This window comes from Leptonychotes weddellii, chromosome 1 (genome assembly GCF_054177405.1).
Source record: "Leptonychotes weddellii isolate Sample4059 chromosome 1, ASM5417740v2, whole genome shotgun sequence".
NCBI classification, from domain to species: domain Eukaryota; kingdom Metazoa; phylum Chordata; class Mammalia; order Carnivora; family Phocidae; genus Leptonychotes; species Leptonychotes weddellii.
This window is the reverse complement of record NC_138369.1, coordinates 40117999-40145780: the sequence shown is the minus strand read 5'-3', so window position 1 is coordinate 40145780 and position 27782 is coordinate 40117999. Positions and strand designations below refer to the sequence as shown.

Below are 27782 nucleotides of genomic sequence, written 5' to 3'. Positions count from 1 at the left end.
TCTGGAAAACTCTACTGCACACTTGGGAGAGAAACAGTGACCATGGCAAATATCCTCTTACTATTGTCGTGAGATTGGTTTTGGCTTTGCATACCCCTGGAAGGGTCGCAGTCCCCATGCCGCTAGGACTGGTGCGGTGAGGCCAGGGTGGACAAAGGCCTCATAGGGGAGTGGTATGTAAAACACGTTCTCAACAATGAGTCCCCTCACTTGAAACAACAAAGTTTGTGCAGAGAGGATGTCAACGTGACTCCTGGTTCCCAACTTGGTCCTAGTTGCGGGACGATGGATAGGTCCCTTGCCCTCTCTCAGTCTCAGTTTCCTGGTCTGTTTTACGAGGAGGAGCGTAATCTCTAATATTCCAGCCCCATCCCCGCTCCCCACCCCCACCCCAAGTGTGTGGGAGGTCCCAGCGGGAACTTTAGAGTAACTCTCTCGTTCGCCCAGCAGAGGGCGATGGAGACCAGCCCTGGCTGGGCACCTTGCACTTCCCCGGCCCTTCACCACCTCCCCACCCAGACATAAGATCCCCTCGTGATCGGGGCGGTTTCCTTGGCACCAGCTGGCACCAGGTATCTCAGGCAACCCAGGGCATCTCCCGGTAGCGGCTGGGAGCCAGAGAGCCGTCCATATTGACCCACACGTACGCAGGCTGGGCTGCTCTGGTTCTCCAAGGAAGTCTGCGAAGAACAGAGGGGAAGAACTGGTTTAGGCAAAGACACGTTCCCACCCCCACCCACACCCGCACTGGACCTTTCGGTGAGGAACCACCCAGGAGCTGTTGACTCCTCGCAGGGAAAACCGGGCGGGGTGGCCGGAAGGGAACAAGACAGAGAGCTGCGCCAGCTCTCCCGGGGGGCTGCCTGCCTGCAGGCGCGGGGCCGTGCTTGCATCAGCGCTGCCAGGGCTGGGGCAGCGGCTGCCAGCGACGTCAGCCGCCTTCCCAGAAGAATTCCACTGCCTGCGGCCAGGGGCCCGGGCGGTGTGGGGGCGGGGGCTTTTGGTTTCGGAGGATGACACCACTCGCAAGCTGCGTCTCCGGTTCGCACTCGGTTGTCATGGAGACGGCAGCATCCTGGCAGCCTTGGTGAGGCCAATCTGCCCGAGAAGTGACCCGGACCTACTCGGGAAACCACGGGCTCTACGGTGCTGGCCCAGGGAGATGGGACCGCAGGTCCTGGCTTCTCCCCTGGGGACGCCCTGCTGGGCCACCTTCCTTATTATGCAGGATTATCAAGACTCAAAGCACTCTCACCCAACCAGCTAAGAAACCCCCCCACCCCCCGCCAAATCCAAACACAAAGAACAGCCCTAAGACAGGACGTGCCTGGCAAAACAGACTTTTCAATACTCTGAATTCTTGTTGGTTTTTTGTTTTTGGTTTTTTTTTATCTTTTTGGAGCCGTTTCTTAGGATTCTCTTTAGAATAGTCACTGGTTTCATCCACCTTCGGTGCAGTGTTTGTTTTAAGTCACTTGGACAAGCTTAATATGGGAGCACCTAGCACGTGCATTGAATTGACGCATTTTTTTTACTGCACCGAGAGAAGGCATTTAGTCTTTAATTATGTGTTAGTAATGATTGAGAAGATCAGGGCAAAAATAATCTTAAAGAAGGAATAAGAAATCTATAATACTAATTTAAATGCAGCTAACATTGACTGACTGCCCACCCAATGTCAGGCACTGGGCTAAATCCTCTACAGTCATTTTACCACATTTGATATTCACGATTCTCTGGGGTGGGTTCCATTGTTTTGATCCACACTTTGCAGACAAAGAAACTGAGGCACAAAGAGGTAAAGTAACTTGTTCATGTCCTACAGCTAGCAGTTTAATACTTAGTAATTAATAGAATCATATCCTGGTCCCTAGTAGGCATTCAATACAATTGCACTCTGCTTTGGAAAGTACAGAAAGAGGGCAGTGCACACAAACATCCCAAGAAAACCTCATTCATTTGTGCTGTTTCCATCTAAGATTTATTATAATATGAAAGCAGGCTAGGGTAGGGTTCCTTTTTTCTCCACGGGGGGAGGGGGGGGAGTTGCTAAGCAAATATTATAAACAAGGTGAGAATATTTTTATAGGACATTTTGGAGTTTAGAAAGCACTTTGCTACCCAGGACCTAACTTCATCTCCGCAACACTCCTGAGTAGTAAGAACTGGTTTATCTTAGCCCCGATTTACAGGCAAATTTTTCTTTCCACAGAAAGCCTTTTAACCACTTTTTAAAAAAGTGGTCTTTAAGGACACAAACCTAAACCACACACAATAGCCCAAAAGTAGAAGCAACCCAAATGTCCATCAACTGATGAATGAATAAATAAAATATGGTATATACACACAAGGGAATATTAGCCTTAAAGAAAAAAAGCCCAAATTCTGAACATGCTACAACACGGATACCTTGAAGACATTATGCTAAGTGAAATAAACCAGTCACAAAAGGACACATTTTGTAGGATTCCACTTTTATGAGGCACCTAGCATAGACAGATTTATAGAGACAGAAAGTAAAATAAATAGAAGTTATCAGAGGCTGGGGGGGTGGGGGGAGGAGGAGGGCATGGGATTATTGTTTAATGCCTCTACAGTTTCTGTTTGGGAGGGTAAGCTAGTTCTAGAAATGGATGGTGGTGATAGTTGCCCGACATTGTGAAGGTACTGAAGGCCACCCACTTGTATACTTAAAGATGGTTACGATGATAAATTTTGTTATGTATGACTTTGCCACGATGAAAAAAAAATGTAAAGGAAACCAACCGCCTCAGTGCTCTCCATTCTTATTCTACTTCGTTTCTTAAGAGGAGATCCTCCTGCTTTCACAGGAGCAGCTTTAACCTAAGACCCATTTCTTGACTTTGCAGGGTTTGCTGCCTCCACTTGAAAGTAAGAAAACGTCACACCTTTAAAAATAGCTCACAATCATGCCTTTTCGATAAATACAGGAGCCTGGTATTCCCCTCAGGTATTCCAGATGAGCAAGATCTGGCAGGGAGGGGGGAGGATTGGGGGTGAGTCACTGGTTTGGCAGGTGAGGTCATCATGGGGTGACCGTCTGCATCGAGCAGGCTCCCCACCTCCCACATCTCCCATCTTCTCCCCTCAGGGGCAGCTAAGTCAACAGCCAGCTTAGCTGCAGGTCTAGCTGCTCTGCTGTGATGTTCAGTGGGAAACATTCCTCTTTATGACTCCGTGACTCAACACCCCAGCAGATGGTTCATGAAGGCTCTGGTTACCAAAGCCAGCTCTGAGGTCGAGACCCGGGACTGCCAAGTCATGGTCTATAAGCAAAAGAGGCGAGACATACATCCTTGGGAAGAGAGAGGAGGGAGCTTGTTCTCAGTTGGAATGCTAAATATCTAAGAAATGATGGAATTGTTCTACTTATCTTGATTATCCTGATTAAGACAACCTGAGAGAGTGGCACAGGGAAGAGGACAGTAAATATTTGCTAAATGATTCTTACTTTGGAGGAGTTCAACTACAAGGACAATCCCAATCTACTAGTAAAACATATATATTTTTAGGTTTTACCAACTCTGGTTTTCTCAAAGAGGCACCGGAATTAGAGCTTGATATATTTTTATGGAGTGGACACAGGCTTCATGTGGACAGTCTTGGTATCAATACAAGGAACCATGATGTTTATTATGCAGGTAATTAGGTTATTAATAAGTAGTAATGTGAAGGGACTTTCTTGGACATGTTTGTACACTCATCTAGCAACCATTAGCAGAGCTACCATGCATATAAAATGAAAGAGAGTGAGAAAGAGAAAGTTTTTGATTTATTTGTTTTGCCTTTTTCCTCTTTGGTCTCTATGTTGTTGAGTCAGTCTGATACGGTTTAAGGTACATGAGCCTTAGCATAAGACAAGTCTTGTATTAAGCAGGGATACTAGGTTGCAAGGGACATAAAATGCATTCAAATTAGCTAAAGGGGGAAGAATCCAAATGATGACTTCAGGCACAGCTGTATCCAGGTGCCCAAATGATAATGTTAGGGATCTGTTGATCTAGACCTCTGAACTCTGCCTTCATAGGCCCACAAGTTGGCCAAAAATCTTCCAGTAGCTCTGGGCTTACATCTACAGGCCTAAGACCTCATTAGAAAGAAATCTTCCTTCCCAACAAAATTATCTCACAGACTAAGAACCTCACAGACTGAGAAAGAGATAGATGCTGTTTCCATAATAAAAGGTAATGGTTGCTGGGCAGGGAAAAACAATAGGTTTATACTCCCCTGTCATAAATGTATACCTGTGGGAGAGAGGGTTTACAATTTAGGTGCCACTTTCCTAGTTTGTCAGTGAGTCAGTCTGGTGGGGTGAAATGTTTGTGCTCTGGACTCAACAGTCCCGAGTTGAGGGCACCTGGGTGGCTCAGTTGGTTGAGCGACTGCCTTCGGCTCAGGTCATGATCCTGGAGTCCCGGGATCAAGTCCCACATCGGGCTCCCTGCACAGCAGGGAGTCTGCTTCTCCCTTTGACCCTCCCCCCTCTCATGTGCTCTCTCTCTCTCTCTCTCTCTCATTCTCTCTCTCAAATAAATAAAATCTTTAAAAAAAAAAAACAACAGTCCTGAGTTGAAACTCTGGTTTTTCACTAGCTCTCTGGCCTCCAACAATTCACTTAAAAGTAATCAGGCTAATAATAACTACCATGTTTTGAACATGAGACAGTTGCTAGGCATTATGTGTATTATCTTGTGTACTTGACAGCTCTGAAAGGTAGTTATTATTGTCCCATTTTACAGATGAGGAAGCTGAGGTCCAGAGGGAGTAAGTGACCCACCCAAGGTCAGTAAGCTAGTAAGGGTCACTCCAGCCCAAGGCAGTCTGACTCAAAGTGGGCTCTCGGGGTTTCCCTCTCCTTGCCTGCAAAATGGGTATGAGATGGACGAGAAGAAAGGGGTAGAGGAAGATGAAAAGGAAAGGGAGAAACAACAGTAAAATGCCCATAACAATATTAAGTATGCAGTAGATGTAGGTCTCTTTGTTTCTTCCACTCTCGTTTTCCCTTGCTTCCTTTCTCTTTCTTTTTTTGGTTACTTCATATGGTCCTGATTTTTCCTTCTTTCCTCCCTCCCTTCCTTCCCTTCTTCTCCCTCTTCCCTCCCCTCCCTCCTGCTCTCCCTCCTCCCATCCTTCTCCCCTTTCCCCCCACCTTTTTTCTTTCTCTAGCCCCCCCCCTTTTTTTTTTTTAAGATTTTTATTTATTTATCTGTCAGAGAGAGTGCACAAGCATGGGGAGCGGCAGGCAGAGGGAGAAGCAGGCTCCCCACTGAGCAAGGAGCTGGATGTGGGATCATGACCAGAGCCGAAGGCAGATGCCTAACTGACTGAGCCACCCAGGTGTCCCTCTCTAGCCTCTTTTTAAAGTCCTGGCCTGGTGCAGGGTGCTATTTATGAATCACAATGGAGGCAGGATAAACACTGGGGCTCTATTCGTTGTTTACAGCACTCATCCTCACAAATATGGCACCCCTAGAGGAACCCACAGCCATGAACCCCAGGGCAGCACTCTGGCTTGCCCAAGATCAAGTTGTAGTTCACCGGGAAGGGGAAAACCAAGGGGGGTGGCACTCCTTCAATACCCACCTCATGCCTCCATGCTGGCTGATCTCTGCTTGAAAACTGCTAATTTGTTTAATCTGAACTCCACTCTGACTGAGGTCAGGCACTTGCAGGAACACCCTCTCTCATTGGTTTTGGCTTCAGCCTTTGCCTGACCTCTCAAGTCCGCCCAGAGGCCCCATGAAAGGGAAAGGAAGTGAGCACCAAGCGAAGACTGCCCTGGGGCTTTGAGATAAGCACCTTTCATTTGGACATGTTGTAACTAGAAATCAAGAGGAGTTGACATTCAGCAGAGAGAGCTGGGTTATACCCAGACCTTGGGCTGCTGGGGGTGGGGGCTGGCTCTCCCAGGTAGATGCCAGGGTGACCCCTAGAATATGGCCTTTCTGAGGAAGGATGGGTGGTAGCGGGGGCAGGGGACTTGGAAAACAGTAAACCTCTAGCTCCTTAATAACCATTTTATAGAGTTCCTGCCTTGGGGACAGGAAGTTCACACAGGTGGCAGAGTTTCCCCCCAACACCCTCAAAATCTCCACCACTCCCAAACTCCCCCATGACAGCTCACGGAGTGTGCGTGAGAGTGTATAAGTCGTTCTGTACGTGCTCACAAGCCCTGTTTGGAGTGAGGGCCTTCCCCCATGCCCAAGCCCCTTAGGTCCCTCCACATGGGTTCCCCAACTAGGCGGGCCCTGAAGTGGGGTTCAGGGTCTCCCCTCTTGGGGCACCATCACTAGCAGCAGAAATTGCCTCCTATTCACCCCTCTCCAACCTAGGGGGAAGGCCCTTGGGCAGGGGAGCCGTGGGCTGAGGAAAGGGGTCTGGTGCGGCTCCCACTTAGTGCCACCTCAACCCAGAGACAGAGCATTTGTAATCCCCATTTTATAGATGAGGAAACTGAGACCCCCAGGTTACCTAATAGGAACATGCAGTGTCTGCTAACCGAATTAGTTTATTTCATGGACTTCAGTCCCCCCGCCAAGATAGATGCCCGACACTGGGCACTATGATTTCCTCACCAGTGCTTCTCATACTTTAATGTACACACACATGACCTGGGGAGCTCATTAAAATGCAGATTCTGATTCAGCAGGTTCTGGAAGGGACCTGAGATCCTGCATTTCTGACAGGACAGGTAACACCACTGCTGCTGGTCCGGGACCACACTCCAAGTAGCAAGGCTCTGTCTTCAGCTGCCTTTCCGATGAGCCTGGGAGAGAGTACACTGAAGCTCAGCACTCAAGCAGTAGCGATGGGAGGTCTAGCACTGTGCTCTCGGAATTGAGATGTGCCCTGAGGGGGCGCCTGGGGGGCTCAGTCGTTAAGCGTCTGCCTTCGGCTCAGGTCATGGTCCCGGGGTCCTGGGATCGAGCCCCACATCGGGCTCCCTGCTCGGCGGGGAGCCTGCTTCTCCCTCTCCCACTCCCCCTGCTTGTGTTCCTTCTCTCGCTGTCTGTCAAATAAATAAATAAATAAATAAAATCTTAAAAAAAAAAAAAAAGAGTTCTGGTCTAGAGCAGGGTTTGTCAATCAGGCAGGGGCGATGTTTCCCCCCAGGGAATATTTGACACTGGAGACATTTTTGGTTGTCATATCTAAGGGTGTTGCTGCTTGCATCTAATGGGCAGAGGCCAGAGATGCTAAGTATCCTACAATGCATAGGACAGCCCCTCACAACCAAGAATCATCCAGCCTAAAATGGCAATAGAGTCAACGTTGCAAAATTCTGGTCTAGAGTCATCTCCACTGTCTCTGAAATTATTTATTTTATTACTCGTCTATTCACCGTTTTGGTCCCCTCTCCTAGAATATGAGTCCCATGAGACCGGCGGTGCTGCCTGCCCCTGGGCCCTAGAACAGTGCCTGCTGTGAGTTACGCATGGCCTTCTGGAATATACATGGAGGATCTCCCTGGCCACCTGAGCCAACCAGGTGGTTTGAATCCATCCATGCAAATTAGCCCAGGCTCCCCAGCCACCAGACGTCAGAGTACAATAAGACTGCTCTGCCCTGCAGTCAAGCTGGGACAAGACAGATTGGAAACGTCTCGGCTGGATTGCCCTCCCAATTGCACACGAATCAATCTATCAGCGGCAGGCATTAACCCAAGGAGCAGAGATAGGCACTGTCTCCGAAGGGCCGTCTGTCTTCTGCCCGCCTGCCCAGCCACACCCTGGCAGGACTCTCACAGATCAAGCTGCTTCGGTTTCCAGGGACTTTATTTGAAAACACCCAGGGGTGGTTTCAAAGGGCCAGCTCCAGCCCATCTGATCCACCGCCTTTCCTTAGTTGCTGGGCCCTGATGAAGCCCAGGCCCAGGCTTTCTACGGAAGAGTCATCTTCTTGTGAAGGTTCTCCCTTCACAAGAGGCCGGTGGGTGGGGAGGGTGAGGCCAGAAGAGCAACTTGGGTCCACCCAGGGCGGGCGAGGGAACAGAGCCAGAGCAGATTAACTTCTCTTGTTCAGATAACCCTTTAATCTTCGGTGTAAAGTCTCGAAAGCCACGGTTCTGGGCGCTCTCCTTTCCCACTAGGCAGGCACTCCCGAAGGTGGGGCCCTGTCCCGGTGGGAGTCGGGAGCCCAAGTTTGGCCCCGGAACTGGGCTGTGTGGCCTCGGGCGAGGGAGGGAAGTGCTCTCGGCCTCAGTTTTCTCTTCCATAAAATGGAGGGAGGGAAGTGGGGGAGTGTGTTGTGCTGATCTTTAAATCTTCTAGCATTTCACTCTAGTCAAAGAGTCCAGGCTCCTTAGCAGGGGCGAGTGTTACTCCCAGCAGCCTCCTGGGTCCCAGCCCACAATCTACTTCCTTGCCTTGTGTTACAAACACATCTCAAGCTTCAGCTGCAACAGCCCACCTTCAGGTTCATTAGCGTGCCTGGCAGTTCTTTGGCCATACCCTTCTGCCCTTCCTCGGAATGTTCTGGAATAGGGCTTCACAGCATGCACGGTGGAGCACATGGCACGTGTTGACCGTGTGCCCTGCAGCAAGTTACTTAACTCTCTTTGTGCCTCAGTCTCTTCTGGGAAATGAGAATAACAAAGGTATCTGATTTATAGGGTTATTGTGCTGGTTAAGTGAGGTGATTTGTGTACGGTTGTTAACGGTGCCAAACACCTAGAAAGCAACAGTGTAAAAAGCTCCAGTCATCATTATTATCAATTCTAGGAACTGTTCCCACTCATCTCTCAGGAATCAGCTCAGTTGTCACCTCTTTCAGGAAGCCTTCCCTGACTCCCACCTGCCAGCTGAGGTAGCTGCCCCTCCTCTGGGTTCTGACTCACCCTGAACTCACCTTGGTCACCACCCTTATCCCCTGTGTGGTAACGGCCTGTTTACTTGTCTTGCTCCCCTCAATAGACTGTCGCTTCCTTTAGCAGAGGTTGGAAATGGACCACTTGCTGGCCCAAACCACAGGTGTGCTTTAACTGGACTGCAAGGGAATTTGGAGGCATTTTAATGGGAGGCGATTCTTTTAAAAAGTCTATGAGAAAAAATCTAAATAAAGTCTGTTTAGAAAAAAATAGGATGATTTTGTATAAAAACCTAGATTTCCAGCTTTTCTTGGAGAATTAAAAACTGTGCTAACCCAAGCCGCCATCATCACTGGCACCTGACCCATGTCACCTTCGGCAGGCTCGAGCCGTTGTCTGCTGCAGGCCCAGCCCAGCCCCGTCCAATTAGCTCACACCCTCTGCCCCAGAAATCCAGGGAGATAAGCTATCCTCTTCATCTGGGCACTTTTGAGAGTGAAAGGGGGATGTTATTTATAACCACAAATAAACTGGACAGCCCAGGAAAAACCGGAGCATACACCCCCCACGCCCCACCCCACTCCCACCCACCCCCAACGATAGGGCAAGGGTCTGGGGCATCTTTGGGTCCCACACCACGCACTTCCTGCCACATCAATGTTCAATAAATGGTAACAGCCAGGGGCACCTGGGTGGCTCAGCCCTTAAGCGTCTGCCTTCGGCTCAGGTCATGATCCCAGAGTCCTGGGATCGAGCCCTGCATCGAGCCCCGCATCAAGCCCCGCATCGAGCCCCGCATCGGGCTCCCTGCTTGGCGGGAGGCCTGCTTCTCCCTCTCCCACTCCCCCTGCTTGTGTTCCCTCTCTCGCTGTGTCTCTCTCTGTCAAATAAATAAATAAAATCTTTTTTAAAAAATGGTAAGAGCCAGAACTGGCTTTCTTGACCATTTGTTAGCTGTGTTAACTCAGGCAGCCCTCCCAAGCACCCTGTGGCGTAAGGGCTGTTGTCTGCATTTTGCAGTTGAGGACACCGAGGCATGATAAATTAGTAACCTCTCTCCACTGCACAGCTAGGAAGTGGGCAACCAAGGCAGTCTGGGTCTAGAAGACGCCGTGTTGGCCAAATCAAGAAGCAGCTCTTAAGGTCCCTCTCAGCTCTAAAAATCTGTGGTTCTTTGCATTTTTTTTTTTTTTCTTTCTTGTTAGTTTCTCCTTTCTACCCTGAGGCTCTCCCTCCTATTGTCATGTCTCTTCTCTGACTCTTCTACTCCACGGGCTCTCCTGCTCTCTCCCTCTGCATCTCTTCCCCTTGTTTTTGTTCTGTCGCGGCTGTCTCCTGTGCGGGCTCCCCAGCACGGTTTCTGTCCGTATTTCTCACGCCCCTTCTCTGGCTGGACTTTCTCAACATCTCTCTTCCCATGTCTCTGCTCTCCCTCTCTCTCGCCCTCCTGCTCCTCCTGTTCTTCCTCCCCCTATTGCTCTCAGACATTCTTACCAACCGTGACTAAACAAACACTTCTGAGGTGGAGGACTATGTTTTCAGTAACTCCCTGTTGGTCGTGGCTGGCGGGAACCGACAAGCCAGACACCGTGCCTTCTGCGCACTTTGCTGAGGACAGAGGACAGGACTGCGGACAGAGGTCCGGGGCCGGAGCTGGGAGGCTTAGATGCCAGTGGACGCACCACTCGCTCCCCACTCCCGGCCTGTGCCTCTGTCCAAGTCGGCAAAGCCGCTGCAAGCCTCTCCGCAGACAGCCTGCAGAAAGGGAAGCTGCTCTGGGTTCGGGTCTTCCCTCCCAGCGGACTGACCCGCAAGTGTATCCTTCTGTTCGGCAAGAGCAGGATGACCAAAGGACACTTGTCACAAAAGCAATCCCGCCAATGACTGTGATCAAAGTATATGAAACCAATGACTTTTGAAGGGAGAAGACAATCTTGGAATATTATTTTGAAGGCAGGGGGAAAAGGCAACTTTTTTTTTATTTGTTAAAGATTTTATTTATTTATTTGACAGAGAGAGACACAGCGAGAGAGGGAACACAAGCAGGGGGAGTGGGAGAGGGAGAAGTAAGCTTCCCGCCGAGCAGAGAGCCTGATGTGGGGCTTGATCCCAGGACCCTGAGATCATGACCTGAGCTGAAGGCAGACGCTTAACCACTGAGCCACCCAGGCGCCTGGAGGCAACTTTTTCTTAACAAACAAACAAGGAGCAAAGGTATGGGGTGGAAGAAAGAAAGGGGTTCTCCTCGCCTGCAACGTGTGCCAAGAATGAAGGGCAAGGCATGGCAGAGGGGAAAGAGAGAAGAGAAGGGAACTTAAACAAGAGTCAGTCAGTGGCCAGAGGAGGAGAGGTTGAGAGAGGGGGAAGGAAGGGAGAACGGGTGACAGAGATTTTTTAAATTCAAGGTGACCCTTCAGCAGCTTCAGGCTGAGGCAGCCGCCTGGTTGGCTCTGCTCGAATGAACGCGCATTTACTGAGGAAGGAAGGAGGAGGAGACGGGGACAGAGAAAGACCACACAGATGTAGATGCCCAGGCTCCAATCCCAGACTGGACTCTACCCTCTTTTCACCTTGGTTTCCAAATGGGTGTTCTGGCGTGCTGGAGGGGAAGTGTTCAGACACAGCTCGGCGGGTGGCGGTGAGTCAAGGCCCCACCCAGCCCGCTGCCAGCCCCAGGGGTCCTCTGGCCTGCAGGCCTGGCAGCTGCTGGATGTTATTGGGAGAGAACGAATGAGGCAGCAGGGGCACGGCAGGCCATTCGAGTTCACTCCAAGTGACCTGTGGCCACAGGGTCTAGCTCCAGAGCTCTGTTGCTTGGGTGGCTCCATCCATTCTGGCAATTAATGGCGAGCTGGCTGCTGAGTGTGATTTCAGTGTGAACAGTGCAAGGGAAACAGCCTTGCAGAGTGTTATCAGCCGAGCAGCCAAGACCTGTCACGGAATTATTACCCACGCGCCTCTTCAAGTGGAAGCCCTGAGAGGGCAGAAACCCCGTTGCGGACCCCCCTTCAAAACTGCACTGGACATGCAGGCTGGTATACAGTCGGAGCTCAATAATGGAATGAATGAATCAGGATGCCTTCAAATCTCCCTGCTGCACCCCCCCCGACTAGCTATATGACCCTGCTCAGTCCCTTAACCTCTCTAAGCTGCCGCTTCCCCTATCAATACAATGGGATAGTACCAGTAAAAGTATAGACTTTATACTTAATGAAATAAGGGGGTGGGGGCACCCCATCAGTAGCTGTCGCTCAGATATGGCAGGCATGCGAACAGAGGAGATCTTTTACACTTTGTGAAATCTGCAGCTTCTGGGGCTAGTAGTTCTAGGTGGGTCATATAGATGTTACTTTTTAGGAAGACAGTGTGTGAGGTGGTTAAGAGCTCATGCTCTGGAGGCCCAAAACTTGGCTCCAAATCCTGCCTCCACCCCTCACGGCCTGTGTGTCGCTGGGCAAGTCTGTTGAACAGAGCTGCCATGAGGCTTCCAAGGTCAATCCCATGCTGTCCCTGGCACGTAGTAGATGCTCAATTTGTGTTAGTCACTAGCATTGGTTTCCACCGCCAAGCCCTACGAGGCAGACAAGACCATCCCCAGGGTGCAAAAGAGGAAACCAGAGCTGGCCAGGTGGAGAGGCGTGTCTGCCAGCAGAACCAGAACTAGACATCTTCTGCACCCAAGGCCCACCACAGCTGCCAGAAATAAGGCCGAGTTATCATCATGCCTGCCTCCACCCCTTGCCCCGGTGGAGAAGTGAAACACAAACCCACCAGTGTCAGAAAGAAGAGAAGAAGCCAGCTGAGGTGAGGAGAGTCCAGCGGCCCACAAATCCTGCCAAAAGGACGGTCTAGGACAAGGTCAAGTGGAGGGCGGCGAGAGGGTGGGGGCAGTGGGAGGATAGTGTGACAAGAAGGGGACTGGTGGCTGAGTCGGCCAGTGGCAAGGGGTGAAAAGCCGATCCTGAGAATGCGGAAGGAAGCCCTTTTATCAGCGTTAACAAGAACAGAGAGGGAAGTTGTTTGCATCTGGCCAGATACCTCGGCTATGACCTCCTGTCTCGAAGAGAAGGGTCCCTGCAAGCTTTGCTTTCAAAAGTCTCTTGGGAAAAAACACATGGCCCCAATTCTTAGAAGCTGCCCTCACCCCAACTGCATAAACGTCTCGGCTGCTCTTTGACCGGCTCCGAGGGGTGGGCCTTCTGCTTGCTGTACCTTCAGGATCTCAGGAGAGTTGACATTTCCCAGGCTTTCAGCCCATCCATTTTATAGGTGCAAGACTGAGGCTGGAACCTGGCCTCTCCGGTCCTCGCTCTGCCATTAGCCAGCTCTGGGATCCTGGTGGCTTCACTTGGCAGGCCTCAGTTTTCCCATCTGCAAAGTGGACATGTTTAGACCACATCTTCCTTTCAGCCCTTCCTCTTCTTTTCCCTCCAGACAGTGTGGAATTAGAAGGCAAAAGTCACCCTGATCAAATGGTGTGGATTAGTAATAACCCAGCATGAGGTCAGCCTCTGGAAGCAATTTAAGATGGCCCGAGGATCTGAGATTCCAAACGCCGCAGGCAAGCAGAAGTGTTCCCTCCCACACTGGGCCGCCTCCCTTCCTGAGCAATTCTGCTCCCATTCTGTGGGTGAAGCAGCTGTGCCTTCTGCAGAGTTTTGATGCCAAGCACATCGTAGGTCTTAGACCAGGCAGGATGCTCCATCTGTACTGAGCACTTACTGGCCACGAGCCAACAGTAACCACGTCTTTCCTCCTCACAACAAGCCTAGGTGAGACACACACACTTCCTCCATGCATTTTATATCCATGGAAGCTGAGGCCCACAGGGGCACCTTACCCAGGTCACATAATTGCAGGCAACAAAGCAGAGGTTCAAACCCAACCCCTGCCGGAGCCATCCCATTGAAATCAACACCAGGTGATTGGGATATGTGTCATTTTCTTCCTCTTTTAATTTAAAACATTTCCCCCCTTGTCAAGAACACAGATTACTTGCATTTTAAAAGGGAGTACTACCAATCAAAGCATTTCCAAATAACACGATAAGTTGTCTGGAATTTGATTTAAACGAATCCAGTTTGGGGGGAAATATAAACAAAGCAAATGGTGCAGGAATGGGTATTTCTTGAAGCTGGGTCTTGGGTGGGAGGTTCTTTATTCTGTTCTCTCCCATTGCAAAAGTGTTTGAAAATGTCCCTGATCACTTAAAAATACAATTTACATTTAGCATGTGAAGAATAATTAATTCAGGAGAAGCGAAGTGGCCCTGGGAAAGGCCCTGTGCTGGGGGTGGGGGGGAGGGCATCACCCCGCTCCACAGCTGAGAGCACTTGAAGGGCGCCTTGAGAAGGCATTCATTACGGCCTCCAGGTTCTGCTCTCCCTGCATCACAAGGGCCCTCTCTGCATCCTAGAGAACAATCTGCCCCCAAACTGCCAGCCAAGTGGCGATGCGTGTTAGGGTTTCTGAAGCCCCACTGCGGTTTTGTGATGGAGTTTAGAACCATACGGGGTTCACGTTCACCCAGTCGGGATATCTGGGGAGTCTCTTATCAACATGCCGGCAGAGGCACAGGGTGTATATGTCCTGGGGCGCCCAGAAAATTGGGGAAGACCAGATCTCTGACTTCCACATGATTGCCAGCTTGTCTGGAGCGGCCCCTCTCCATGGGCCCCCGAAGGCCTCGTACCCTCTGCCCTTGCCTTCAGCCAGTGTGCCGTGGGAACCCCACGTGTCCCTCCAGACACCCCCGAAACAAGGATACCTCCTGTTTGCAACCTTCCTCGCCTGCAACTGCTCCTTCCTCAGACAAGTGGAACTCACCTCTCTATTGGCCTTCATTCTATTAAGCTGTGATTGGGCACTTATTCAATGATTGAGCACCAACTGTATGCACTGGGGTGATAGCACATAACAAGTGCATAGATAGACAGATGAAAGGGGGCGTAGATAACATACACAGCATGGAACAGACTTGGTACCTACGCTCCAAGGGCTTCTAATTTCCTAGGGGAGAAAGGCAATCATCAACTATTAATACTATTAATCATTGAATTATGAGTCTGACAAGGGCTTTAGAGAAGTGCAGCAGCTGTGAGGGCACGTAAGGAAGAATGAGGTCTGATGGGGTGGGGGCATGCAGAGGATTCAAAGTAGGCTTCTTGGAGAGAATAGTGTCTCAACTGGGATCTGGAGATTTGAGGCATTCGCTGGTCAAACAGGGAAAAGAGGTTATTCCTGACAGAGGAAACAGCACGTGCAAAGGCCTTCTGGCTTAGTGGAAGGAAGTGAAGGAACACAGTATGGACTCTGTAGTCTTAAGGAGTATGAGTGGGGAGGAGATCATAGAGCTGGATGCTAATGGCAGATAGCAAAGGAGCTTGAAGGCCAAGTTAAGGATGATGAGGTACTCATGAGGGTGTGTGTGTGTGTGTGTGTGTGTGTGTGTGTGTGAACATTGTTCTTTTAAGCCTGAAATGACCACTCTGGTTATGGGGACTCGAATGGCTCAGAGCAGGGCAAATGTGGATGCTGCTGGGCCTGGACTAGCAAGCTCAAACGGCACATTTGTGAGAAGTCGGAGAAAGGACTTTCCAGGGAAGACACAGCCCTCTAGACCCATGCTTAGGAAATGGAACCTGGCTTGAATTTCAGCACCCATGAACTCTGAGCCTGCACCCTTGTTCAGTGAACAGCTTTACAATGGACTTGGATTCTGGGAAATAGAGAAATCAGAATGCTACAGAACATCTGTTGACAAATCTGCCTCCTCCACTTTCAGTATCTTGAATTCTGAGTTCTTGAGTTCCATATTCATTTTCGTAACCCCAGTGCACCATAGGACATGCTCCAAATGTTTGCTGAACGGATCATTCTTTGACCACATTTTTTCCCTTTAGACTTTCCGTCCTCTTGTTCTTTTCTTTTTAATTCATAATGGCTTCCTTTTAATGCACACCTGTTAGGTGTTAGGAAGCGCTGTGTTAGAAGACATTTTGCCTTTTTAGTCTTCCAAATATCTTGTCCTCTGTCCATTCGACAGTGACTGTGGCCATGGTCACACAGCCAAGAAGGTGGGCAGGGAGCAGGTCATACTGTGTGTGAATCTTTCAAGTCCTAAGGGCATGGAGACAGGGTAGGCAGCAGCACCCCTTCTGGTAAATATTCTTGTGGTTGAATCTCTAAACTTTGAACCCCAGAATGTCAGAGCTGAAATGGACCATGTGGGGCCTCATATTATAGATGGGTCACCGAGGCCCAGAGAACGGCTGGAAATTGCTTGAAGTCACTGAGTAAGTCAGAGCCAGAGCAGAACTGGAAACCAGGTCCCCTGACAGGTTTGGAAGAAGTAGATAGATATCAGCAGTGGAGATTAGAAGAGAAAGACCAAGGGGGGAAATAGCTCTCTCGCGATGGTATCTGACGGTGATAGCTATCTGTGAGACTGCCCCAGGGGTTAGCACAGGACACCGGAGAGTCCTTGGAGACTATCTGAAGGGGAAGAGAAGGGAGAGAAAACAGGACTTCCTCAAGGAATGGGTGGGTCTCTAAACTGGAATCCATCTGGATCCAGCCTGGCCATGAATGTCTCAGACCCGAAGTGCAGTTTCTGGTTCTGGGCCTGGTCAGTCTGGGGACCCCTGGCCGCGAGCCAGGACAGCCTTCACCGCCAGCAGCAAGGCTCTGATGGCCTGCTGTGAGGGCAGAGGAGGAAGGCAGAGAGAAGGCCTGGTTCCCCTTCCCGGGGGCCTCCGCCGCAGGCACCGTCTGAGGGGCCCCGCTCCGGTTCTCTGTCGGTGTCTGCTTGGGGTTTTCCTGGTTCTGGGTCTCTATCACAGCTCCTCTTATGTCACATTGCCTCGGGTCCCACTAGCGTTGCCCTGAGCTGGAAAATCCCTCAGAGCCCGAGCCGCCTGTGACCATAAAGGCAGGAAACTGTGACACGGAGGCACGCAGGGTGTGAGGTTTATTCTTGGTGTGTGGTTGGGAAGGGCGGGGCTGAGCAGGGGTGGAGTGGGATGGGATAGTCAGGAGAGAAAAGAGAAATCCAAAAAGAAGGAACCCCAGAGGATTTCAGACTAGTGTTCCTTCCCAGAGTGTCACCTTTGCTTCCGGCTCCTGGGATTGTCTCCCTACCTTGGGACTCCATGGAACCTCTTGGGGGACATCTCAGGATCCAGGGTGCAGCTTCTCAATTTGGGGAGCCCAACCTATGGGGTCCGATTAGTAGTAGCAATGGTAGTAATGCAAGTAAGAGTTGTCGTTAATCAAACTCTTTCTAGATGCCAGGCTTTGTGTACCTAGTACAGTGCCTGACACACAGGGAGCTCTCAATAAATGGCAGCCTTGTTTTAATCCACATGTCCACCTAAGAAGTAGGTATTAATCCCATTTTATAGATGGGGTAACTAAGGCCCAAAGAGCATAAGTCATTTTCCCACCGTCATACAGCTATTCATTTGTCTGTGGACTCAACAAATAGGTATCGATCCCTCCCATGTGGTGGCCACTGTCCTAGGTGAGAGGAATAGAAATCCGAGCACAGTTCCTGTTATCAAGTTTATTTGTGTATGTTCTAGTCAAGGGCGAACAAATAAGCAAATCAGCAAGGAAAGCAATTGTAGATGGGGTTAGGAAGCAAGCAAGGCAAGGAAGTATAGATTGTGAGCATGGTGGTGTTTAGCAAAAACGGTAAGGGAAGGCTTTTTTTCAGAGGTGCCATTTGAGCTATGGTGGGATGGGTGGGAAGGAAGCTGGGAAAGGCTGTACTCAGCAGGACAAACAGGGAGAGCCAAGGCCCTTGGGTGGGAAAGAAACTGGTGGATTTCTAGGAAGTCCAAGGAGGGACTGAGGTGAGCAAGGAGAAGCATGGGAGGAGGGAAGGTGGGGCAGCAGGGCCTGGGTCACAGCAGCCTTCTAGACCACGGGAAAGGGACAGTTTTGTCAGGGGCTGTCAGTAGCAGAGGTTGGATTTTCATCCATAAATTCAGGCCTCCACGGCCAGCCCAGGCTCTGTCCTTGGCCCAGGCCTCAGTCCTGACTCAGCTGGGTCCCTGCTGTCCATGACCCCCTCCACTCGCAGAGGGTCATGAGCCAGGCAGAGCCACTCTCATTTGCCCAGCTCAGAAGCCTCTCAGGCCTGCGGGTTCCCCACTGAACAACAGGAACAAACTCGGGTTATCAGACAATCAGGCCTAAGGAAGCCATTCCAACCCAAGACCCTTCCTTCCTGGCTCCCCGCACCCTTCTGCATCTTCCCCTGCTTCCACTCACCATTCCCTCATGGTAGAGTCAGCATTGGCCTGACCTGCGTTCAAATCCTACCCTCCTCATCAGTGGGACAGTGGGCAAGTGCCTTCATCACCTCTCCAAGCCCCCTTCCCTGCCCTGGGAAGTGGGGTAATACCCGTGTGCTCTCACAGGGACGTGGGTGAACACAAATTAGGACAGGAGGAATATCGGCACATATTGAGAGCCTGCTCTGGGTCAAGCATATGCTCATTGCTTTACAGGCATTAACTCACTTCATCCTTGTATCAACAACATGGTAGAGCTATTGTCAGAGCCAACTCCGTGGGCGTGTGGCCCGTGCAGTCACACAGGGCCACCCCGCACTTCAAAGGGCCCCGCGCTTGGTTTTATACTCAGCCATCGCCATCTTGAAAGTCTTGATTTGTCAATGAGGGGCCCCACATTTTCGTTTTACCCTGGGCCCTACAAATGATGCTGCTGAACCTGATTATGATATATTCATCCAAATATTCAAGAGGTATTTATTAAGCCAGGCACGGTTGAAGACCCTGAGGAGATAGGAGTGAACAAACAGAATTCTCCACCCTCATGGAGTTTACTTGCATCCCCTGCCAGGTGAGAGAAAGGAAGTTCCAAGAAGGTAAGTACTTGCCCAAGGTCACACAGTGAGAAAGCAGGTGCCCAGCTTCGAACTCAGAGCTCATGACTGCAATTCCAACCCTCCCCACCCCCCTCCCTGACCCCACCACCAGCACCACACCAGCCGCCCCAGCATAGGGCTGGAAAGTGTCTAACGGGATGCCAGGCAAACAAATAGCAGATACTGTTCCAAGAGCTTTAAATGTATTAACTCATTTAGTTAGAACAACCCCATTTTAGAGACAAGGAGATGGAGTCTCAGAGAGTTTCAGTAACTTGCCCAGAGTCACAGTGCTGGTAAAAGGCTGAAATTAAGAACCCAAGTAGACTGGCTTAGAGCCACACTCCTGGCCACGCCAACACATTGCCTTTTGAAGTAATCATTTAGAAAATATGACTTTTATGATTATTTTCATCACCACTGTTTTCATTTTTGTCTCTGGAGGCCCCATGCACACATGAGGCATGACCCAAATCAATTCGTGCAGAATGAAAGGATTAACACAAGAACGAGCAGACTCATTCGACATATGCCCCACCCCCCACAGCACCCCAACCATCCCAAATCTGACACGATTTATCACCTTGACACCCAGCTTCTCTGTCTTGCCTTGAGCCAGTGATGAAATCTCTCAGTGCTCAGGATGTAGAACACAGGGTCGCGTCTTCCAGTAAACAGGCGGGGGCTTGCAGGGAGGGGGTGCTGCGGGGAGGAATTCACAGCGATGGTTATCACTGAGTAGAAGCTTTCCTTTTCCTCCCTACGTGATGACGTGATGACGGGGCTCTTGAGGCAGAGGTTCCCTCCCCCTAAAGGCTGTCGCTGTTCAGAGGGTCTCCTCTCCCATGCGTGGGCTGATTTGAGGACCGTATCTGTCGGGCAGGCTGTAAGCACCGGGTGGGTTCTAGGACTCCGGAGGTGACCCCTGCCCGGGCTGGACATTATGCTCACTGATGCCTGACATCCCCTGTCATTCATTCATTATTCAGCAAAGAGTTATTGCGTGCCTACGATGTGTCAGGTACTTTTCTAGGACCTGGGGAATAAAACACAAAAATCCCTGCCCTCGGGGGGCTAATATTCTTGTCCAAGATATTGCCACTGGAAATTCTTTCGAATGGATGACAGACGTTGGGAATTTTACCTTGTTGGGTGCTGGATATTTTTTCACTCTTATAAATATTATCAAGTTTTGTCAGGACACAGTTAAGGCACTTTTTAATTGTTTCAGGTGGGAGAGTAGAACTAGCCCCTGTTACTCCATTTTGTCCAGAATCAGTTTTTCTTTAATGAGAAAGGCTCTAGGCCTGGGAGAGGTAAGACTTGAAAGCCCATAAGTTATTTATACCTTCATGGGAATGACTTTCTAAGATCCTTCTGAAGCACTGTAGTAACAGGAAGTGAAGAACTGGAAGACACTAGCGTAGAATGTAGGACCCAGAAGAAAAATCCAAAAATGCTCATGGAGGGGCGCCTAGGTGGCTCAGTTGATGAAGTGGCTGCCTTCAGCTCAGGTCATGATCCCAGAGTCCTGGGATTGAGCCCCATGTGGGGCTTTCTGTTCAGCGGGGAGTCTCCTTCTCCCTCTCCCTCTGCCCCTGTCCCACTCTCCCCCCCCAAACCCTCCTCACCGGCTTGTGCCCTCTCTTAAATACATAAAATCTTTTTTAAGGATTTTATTAAAAAGATTTTATTTATTTATTTGAGAGAGAGAAGAGAGGGAGAGCACAAAGGGAGAGTGAGAGGGAGAAGCCGACTCCCCGCTGAGCAGAGAGCCCGACATGGGACTCTATCCCAGGGTCCTGGGATCATGACCTGAGCCGAAGGCAGACACTTAACCGACTGAGCCACTCAGGTGCCCCTCAAATAAATTAAATCTTTTTTTTAAAAATGCTCATGGGGCCATTATTTCATTTGAATTCATCACCATCTTGCAAGTCTGCTGCTAGGTCAAGGGCTTCTTTCCATTTTATAGATGAGGGATGAGCCTTGGATTGTTTAGATGACTGGCTCAAAGCTAGGCAGCTGGTTAAGACCCAGGGCTATGACTTCTCCCCTAGAGTTCCTTCCAACAAACCTTGGGTCAGGGGTCACCATCCAGAGAGGGAGAACAAAGGGCATCTACGGTCCCCAGCACTTGTACCGACTTGGTTAGTTCACACACGGCTGGCCTTGCCCCTTCTGCTTCAGGTTTTTCAGAGAAACAGCCTCGGGGCCAAAGCCAGTACAGTTCCTTGTCCTGGCAGCAGCAGCTACAGGTTAGGAAGACTGAGCAATCTGACAGGAATGTAGATGCCATGAGAGCAGGGACTGCATCCGTTTCAGTGACCCCGGGGCCCCAGTGCCTAGCACAGCTCCTGACTCCTAGTAGGTTGTCAAAGAATATTTGTTGGACAACAAAGCACGAAGGAAGGGATTTGGGGGTTACGCAGACAATAATGAACACCTGTCTCAGTTACTTCAGCTACCAAGTAGAGCGATGATCCCTGACTTATAATGCTGCTTTTCAATTTTGTTGATGTATTTTATGCTCCATGATGGCGGGGGTTTATGTCTGTTTTATTTAAGTACTGCTCTATCCCCAGCATCTAAAACAGTACCCGCCACACAGTAGTAGGTCCTTAAGAACTACGAGTTGGGTGAAGGGATAAGAGGGAAACATCTAGGCTTCAGTGAAATGTGTGCCTCATAGGTCCCAACATAGCCCTCTGGTTAAGAGCAAGGAATTTGAAGTCAGACCCGAGTTTTACCCCAGCTCTGTCACTTATTAGCTATATGACCTCCAAAAAATCTGAACCTCAGTTTTCCCCAGGACATGTGATGAGGGGAGTCATCTTCTCTGCATGAGGTGTTCTGAGGATTAATTAAGAGACATTCTGTGTATAGAGTGCTTAGCATAGTACCAGGAACAAAGAAAATGCTCCAAAGTTATTTAAGAGTTCATGTGTCTAAGAGTGAGGGTGCATTTTTTTAAGGGCCATTTTTCTCCAAAAGAACTTTTATCCCTGAGACTCCCCAAAAAGACCCCAGAGGTTGTTCTCCTGAAAGATGAGGCTGCCTGGAAAATGAATTTTCTTCAAATCTCCTGTTGGCAACTTGGAAACCCCTTGAGCCCGCAGGGCAGCACTCCGTCCTGCCTCGCACCAGCTCGATCCTGATGCAGCCGGATTCGCCGTGGGGGCACCAGCCTCTGCCCAGCGTCCTGGTCTGCAGCAGCCCTTTGAAATTGGGATGTGCCTTTTCTTGTCTGGTTGGCCTGGCCTCAAAGCTAATAAGCAGCGCATTGCCACACCAGGGTGAAGTGGGTGCTCGAGAGATCACCAGGGGAGATAGTGAGTGAAATCTAGTCCCCCAGCGAAGGCGGCCAGCAGATAAAGTGACCTCCTTGGGCTCTGCCATTCCCACTGTGGCTCATCCACCCTCATCCATGGATCTAGTCCAACTCACAGGTCGGAGTTCTGGGCTTCCTGTCCTCAGCTTGTGAAGCCTGTGGGTGTCATAAATATTTGTCAATTTTTGCCTTAGAAACGTTGGTCATTATCAAGGAACATCGCATGGCTTTGAAAAGAACAGCCAATGAAGCTGACCTTGCTGTAGACTGCAAGGCGGGGGGCGGGGGAGGGGGGAGCCGTCCAAAGGGTGATTAGACAAGCCTCTAACACCAGAGGATGAGACGACTCAGAAGGTAGGAAGGGTGCAGGCCATAGAGAACGCTCTCAATTCATGAAAGCAATTATTCTGTTGATTTAAGAAGGAGATTCCAGGGGCACCTGGGTGGCTCAGTTGGTTGAGCACCTGACTCTTGCTTTCAGCTCAGGTCATCATCTCAGGGTCCTGAGATGAGCCCCACACTGGGCACGGCACTCAGTGCAGAGTTTGCTTGTCCCTCTCAGTTCCCCCACTCGCGCTCTCTCTCACTCTCAAATAAATAAATAAATAAAATCTTCCAAAAAAGAAGGAGATTCCGGACCTAAGTGTCCCTATTTCCTTGTGACATTCAGAAGTCCAACTCATGTTTGAGGCTCATTCACACCTCACTTCTTTGGGAATCTTTCTGGAGTGTAAGTTTCCTAGGCCTCACTACTTCTCGGTGCTTTCCTCCCCATCTGCTCTTCTCCACTGCCAGCTCCCCTAAAACACAGGTGTATGTGTGTGTCTTTAGCTAGCTGGTGTGCTTTCACTCATTCATTCAAAAATAGGCAGTACGGGCCAATGGTTAGGAGTGCACCTGGGAGCCAGAGGGCTAGACATCGCTCTGACAGTTGCTAGCCTACCCCACTTCCAGGTAAGTGGTAATTTACCCACTTACTCTCTCAGCCTCAACCCTCTCATCTCTAAAATGGGCATACGGTACCAACCTCATAAGGCTGGGTGACAGTCAGCTAAATGAACACCCACAAAGCATTAGAAGAGTGCCTGGCATATAGTAAGCTCTCAATAAATAAGATACACATTGTTCTTATTCTCTAATAGCCGAGGCCAAAAGGAGAAATGTGGGACGATGAATCTGGGAGTATAACTCATGTAAGCCCAGGAAAAGCAGAAGTGCAGCCAGCCCTTGGGACAACGGAAGGGCTTTCCCTTGCTCTGTCTATCTCTCTTTGTCTTTCTGTCTCTCCCATCTTGTCTTTGCCTGTCAGCTTCATTCCCACAAACCAGCCCCTTCTATGGGGCAGGAAACATGGCCACCAAAGCATCCTATTTCTTTAGAGAGAAACTGAATTTTCTTCCCTAGATCCAAGGCTTCTGCCCTGCCTCCAAAATCGCAGGGGAAGACTCTGATTGGTCCAGCTTGGATCATGTGTTTATTCCCTGGGTCAATCAACTATGGGGGGAGGGGGAGGGAGAGATGGAGTTGCATAGCACAGATGTGGCCACCAGGGGGCCTTTACCCAGGTATCAGGACTCCCTCTCCTCCCCCACCCCCATGAGGGAAACCCCCACTTCAGCCCCTGAGACTAGCTGATGCTGTCTTCTTACCACACTTCACACTTTATTGTGTACTGGCCTAAACGAATGTCATGTCCCCAAGTAGACTACAAGCTCCCTAAGAACAAAAATGATGTTGGATACTATTTTCATTCTTCTCTCTTCCCTCTCACCCTGCCCGTCACGCACAGGGTGGCAACATCAAGCACACTGCTAGTCACATGGTCATGGAATGTCCCAGATAAGGAAAGAGATTGAAGAACTAAGACACAGAGACAGCAATTTGCCCAAGGTCACACAGCTCCAACTAGACTCCAGGTCTCCTGCCCTGTGATTTCTGATAGATTTCTCTCTCTCCTAGGGTTAAGGCTCCAGTCCTCATCCCCACAAGAAAACCTCCACCTACCCCAGTCACTTGCTGCCTCCGCGGGCTTATCTCTATGTTCTATCCATCTTCAAGGTGCTTATTATTTTATTATTTGTATAGTTGCCCTCACTGACCCCCTCTCCTCTCATTAGAGATAAAGAGATTTGTGACTCTGCCTTCCAGCCAGGGTGGCTTGCTTTCTGAAGTTTGCCTCACCCCCCTCACCTTCAAGGCTTTCCCACTTGTGGCTTCCTCCGCGTGGAACACTGTATTGATTTGCTGGGGCTGCTGTAACAGAGGACCACAGATTAGCAGAAATTTGGTCTCAAGTTGTGGGGGCCAGAAAGTGCAGAATCAAGGTGTCGTTGGCAGGGGTGGTTCCTTCTGAGGGCTTCGAGGGAGAATCTGCTCCTGGCCTCTCCCCCAGCCTCTGGTGAATTGCTGGCCACCTTTGGCGTTCCTTGGCTAATAGATGCAGCCCTCTGATCTCTGCCTTCTTCCTCACATGGCCTCCTCCCTGTATCATGTCTGTCTTGGCATCCAAATTGCCCCTTTGTATAAGGACACCTTATTGGATGAAGGCCCATCCTAATGACCTCAAGCAAGGTTGACTTGCTTACCTCTGTAAAGACCCTATTTCCAAATAAGGTCACACTCTGCGATACCGAGGTGTTAGAACTCCAACATCTTTTTCGGGGCGGGGGGACACAGTTCAACCCATAACAAGCACCATTCTCACCCTCTTCCTCACTCCAACTTCCCCCAGACAACTCCTCCTTATCTGTTCTATCTCAGGCGAGCCTTCTCTGACACCAGGCCCTGATGCCTTCTCTTACATACTCTTCCTTCATATTTTTCGTGGATTGTTGGTATCTGCTTATGTAATTACCTGGAGAGTACCTGTGTCCGCCCCTCAGACTCTCCACAAAGACAGGAACATGACTGTTCCGTGCACTGCTACACCCCCAAAGCCCAGAATCTGGGCTATCAGTAAAGGGTATCAGCAAATATCTGTGGCCTGGATGAATGGTCTAGTGAGAGAGGTTAGTCCTTGCGAATCACAAAAATGATGAGGAGGTCAGAGCCTCAGAGGCAGAGAGAAAGAATTTGCTCCATGAGCCACCAAGGGCCAAAACCCCACCCGCACACACCCTTCCCACCTTTGACTAATTGTCGTCGCCTCTCCCTCCCCCAGTTACACTGGGAGAATCCATGTCAGCAGAGCTGTGCAAACCTCAGGGAAGCTGGGGGTGAGTCAGAAGGGACGGTAAAGTGAACGGCTCTGAAACCCAAGCCCTGGCACTGAGCTGGGCGTGGGGGCAGGTTCATGGGAGGTAACGGTGCTTGCTTTAAGATTCCGGGGGCCCTCGGCAGCAGCATCTTCAGGAAAGCATTCTAGTTGGTAAGGGGCCAAGAATGCCCCAAGCTCCAGGTCACTGGGGGTGCTGGGCCACCCCAGCCTGCAGAGGGTGGCAGGGTGGACTTCCTTGTGTACACCCCTTCCCCAGCGGCCATTCTGGGCTCACCTGTGTAGCAGATGCAGATACAATCTTTGTGGCCTCCGCGTTCTCTCGTTCTCTCATGTAGGGGAGGGACACCTTCGTCCTGCTCCATTGAAGCAACTCGACCTACCCCCCAGCATAAGAATTCCAGCTCCCATGCTTCCCAGGACCCCCTGGGAGCATGCCCTAGGCAGTAGAATCCCAAAGAGAGAAAAGAAGCCCTCCCAAAACCCAGCCCAGGACCACGGCCAAGCTGGAAAAAGTGACTTGCCGGCCAGTCACCACGTTTTTCCCCAGTGAAAGGCTGACTCATTGCAACAGGCCTGGGCTGGCTCAGACTCGAGCCGGTGGCTTGGAACATGCCTGGACAGTGAGCGCCTTGTCTGAAGGGCTGGTCCATGGGAAGCCACGGGTCAGGGGAGACCAGGCCACTGCCCTGGGAAACACCCGAACGCGGCCTCAGGAGCCCCTAGAGAAGCAGGGTGGCGGGGGCCCTCCTCACCGCCCCTCCTAAACTCTTGGAGGGTGGCATAGTACCTACGCGCTGGGGAAGGTCTGGAGAGGTCCTAAGACCCCAGGGGGAATTAAACCCTAATATCCTGAGGCATAAATGTCATGGTGCTCCCTCCCCATAGGAAATTCAAACAGAAAACAACACTAAACAAAATAAATGTAGAAAAACCCAATAAGGTCTTGATTGGCTTCATGAGATTATCTCAATGGTTTTTTCGGAAATATCAAAAAGAAATTATTTTCCAGTGTTGGGGGGCCATGGAAGGGAGCCAGGGCTGCTTTCCCAGGGCCCTTAGTGCACCTGCCTTTTGGGTAATTCGGCGCCAGGCACAGAGAGCAGCTTGTCTCTGGTGGATGCCCCAGAACCTCTTCACTCCTCAGGACATCGTCCGTGTTGTCATCCAAGGCTCTTTGGCAAGGACTTTTGAGTCATATGTTGGCTTAAATCCTGGCTGTGCCATCTGCCTGCCATGTGACCTTGGGTAAGTCATTTGATCTCACTGAGTCTCAATTTCTGTACATGCAAAATGGAAATTACACAACGTAGTGCCCTAGTACAGTACTTAGCACAGAGTCTGGGGTATATGCTAGGTGTCTCCCAGCTTCTCCCTTTGTCCCCTACAAAGCTTCTCTCAGGAAAGAATGTCATCAGTCATTCACACTTTAACGTGAATAAGCTCCTACCAGTGCCCTTCGTTCTTTCCATTCATTTATTCCACAAATGCTTGGGTACATGCCATGTGCCCAATTTGAGCCAGGTGCTATTTAATCTACGTACAGATTTTTCTTTTCATCCTCACAACGGTGTCTACAAGATCGCTAATATCCCCATTTAGTGGTGGAGGATACTGAGTTTCAGGAAGGTGAAAGAATGTTCCCAAAGTCACCCAGAAGAGCCTGGGTTCACTTGTTCATGCAGGAAACATGCGCTGAATTTTTGCTCTCTTTCAGGAGAGGTGCTACGGACACAGCAGTGAAGGAGTTGGACCCCTATCTTAAGACTCTGGCCACTGTGTGCATTTGTACCTTTTGTCATCGCTCTAATTGTGAAAGTCCCATTCAAAGCTTGTGCACGTGGGCAGGGAGAGCCTCTCCCTTCCTTCCAATTGACTGTCCGAGGGAGTTGCCTTCTTCCTACTGTGCGGAGCTGATCCTACCCAAGGCTGAGCTGACAAGCCAAAAAAACCTCCTGCCTTTTCTTTCCACATCACTCTGGGGCTCTGCTGAGTGCGGATTTCCAAGACTACCTCAGAAGAATTCCATTATTCCATTCTTGTCCTTTTTTTTTCTTTTGCACTTCATGATATATATTACAGAAACGACACATGTTCATTATTTAAAAAAAGAAAAAGAAAATACAGAAAAGCGAAAATTCTCAAATAATCACTCTAAGTCCTGCTAAGATGGTTAAAATTTTGTTATACTGTCTGCCAGACCTTTCTCTTATGCAATTCCTTTTTTTTTTTTTTTTAAGATTTTATTTATTTATTTGACAGAGAGAGACACAGCGAGAGAGGGAACACAAGCAGGGGGAGTGGGAGAGGGAGAAGCGGGCTTCCTGCGGAGCAGGGAGCCCGATGCGGGGCTCGATCCCAGGACTCTGGAATCATGACCTGAGCCAAAGGCAGACGCCCAGCGACGGAGCCGCCCAGGCGCCCCTCTCTTATGCAATTCTAATACAATTAATAATGATAAGAATAATGGTGATTTTCACTAATTTTCACTAACCCCGACACAGAATTTCCTCTG

The 27782-nt window shown here is 50.0% G+C and overlaps 1 protein-coding gene across 5 annotated transcripts; it reads right to left on the bottom strand.

The window, feature by feature from the left end:
• Positions 1 to 9537: 9537 nt before the first annotated feature.
• Positions 9538 to 26720, bottom strand: LOC145721714 (uncharacterized). Of its 5 annotated transcripts, XM_081821121.1 has the most exons (4): positions 25545 to 26720; positions 24244 to 24306; positions 22170 to 22209; positions 20314 to 20999 (listed from the first exon to the last, which is right to left on the bottom strand). In XM_081821121.1, the coding sequence occupies exons 1-4, from the start codon at positions 25599 to 25601 to the stop codon at positions 20806 to 20808; spliced, it is 354 nt and encodes a 117-aa protein (XP_081677247.1). In that variant the 5' UTR covers positions 25602 to 26720; the 3' UTR covers positions 20314 to 20805. The 5 variants fall into 5 exon arrangements, 1 of the variants encoding a protein (XP_081677247.1); XR_014145569.1 differs by lacking the exons at positions 20314 to 20999; positions 22170 to 22209; positions 24244 to 24306 and adding exons at positions 9538 to 13198; positions 19306 to 19606; XR_014145570.1 differs by lacking the exons at positions 20314 to 20999; positions 22170 to 22209; positions 24244 to 24306 and adding exons at positions 9538 to 13198; positions 19306 to 19424.
• Between the last annotated feature and the right edge of the window lie 1062 nt (positions 26721 to 27782).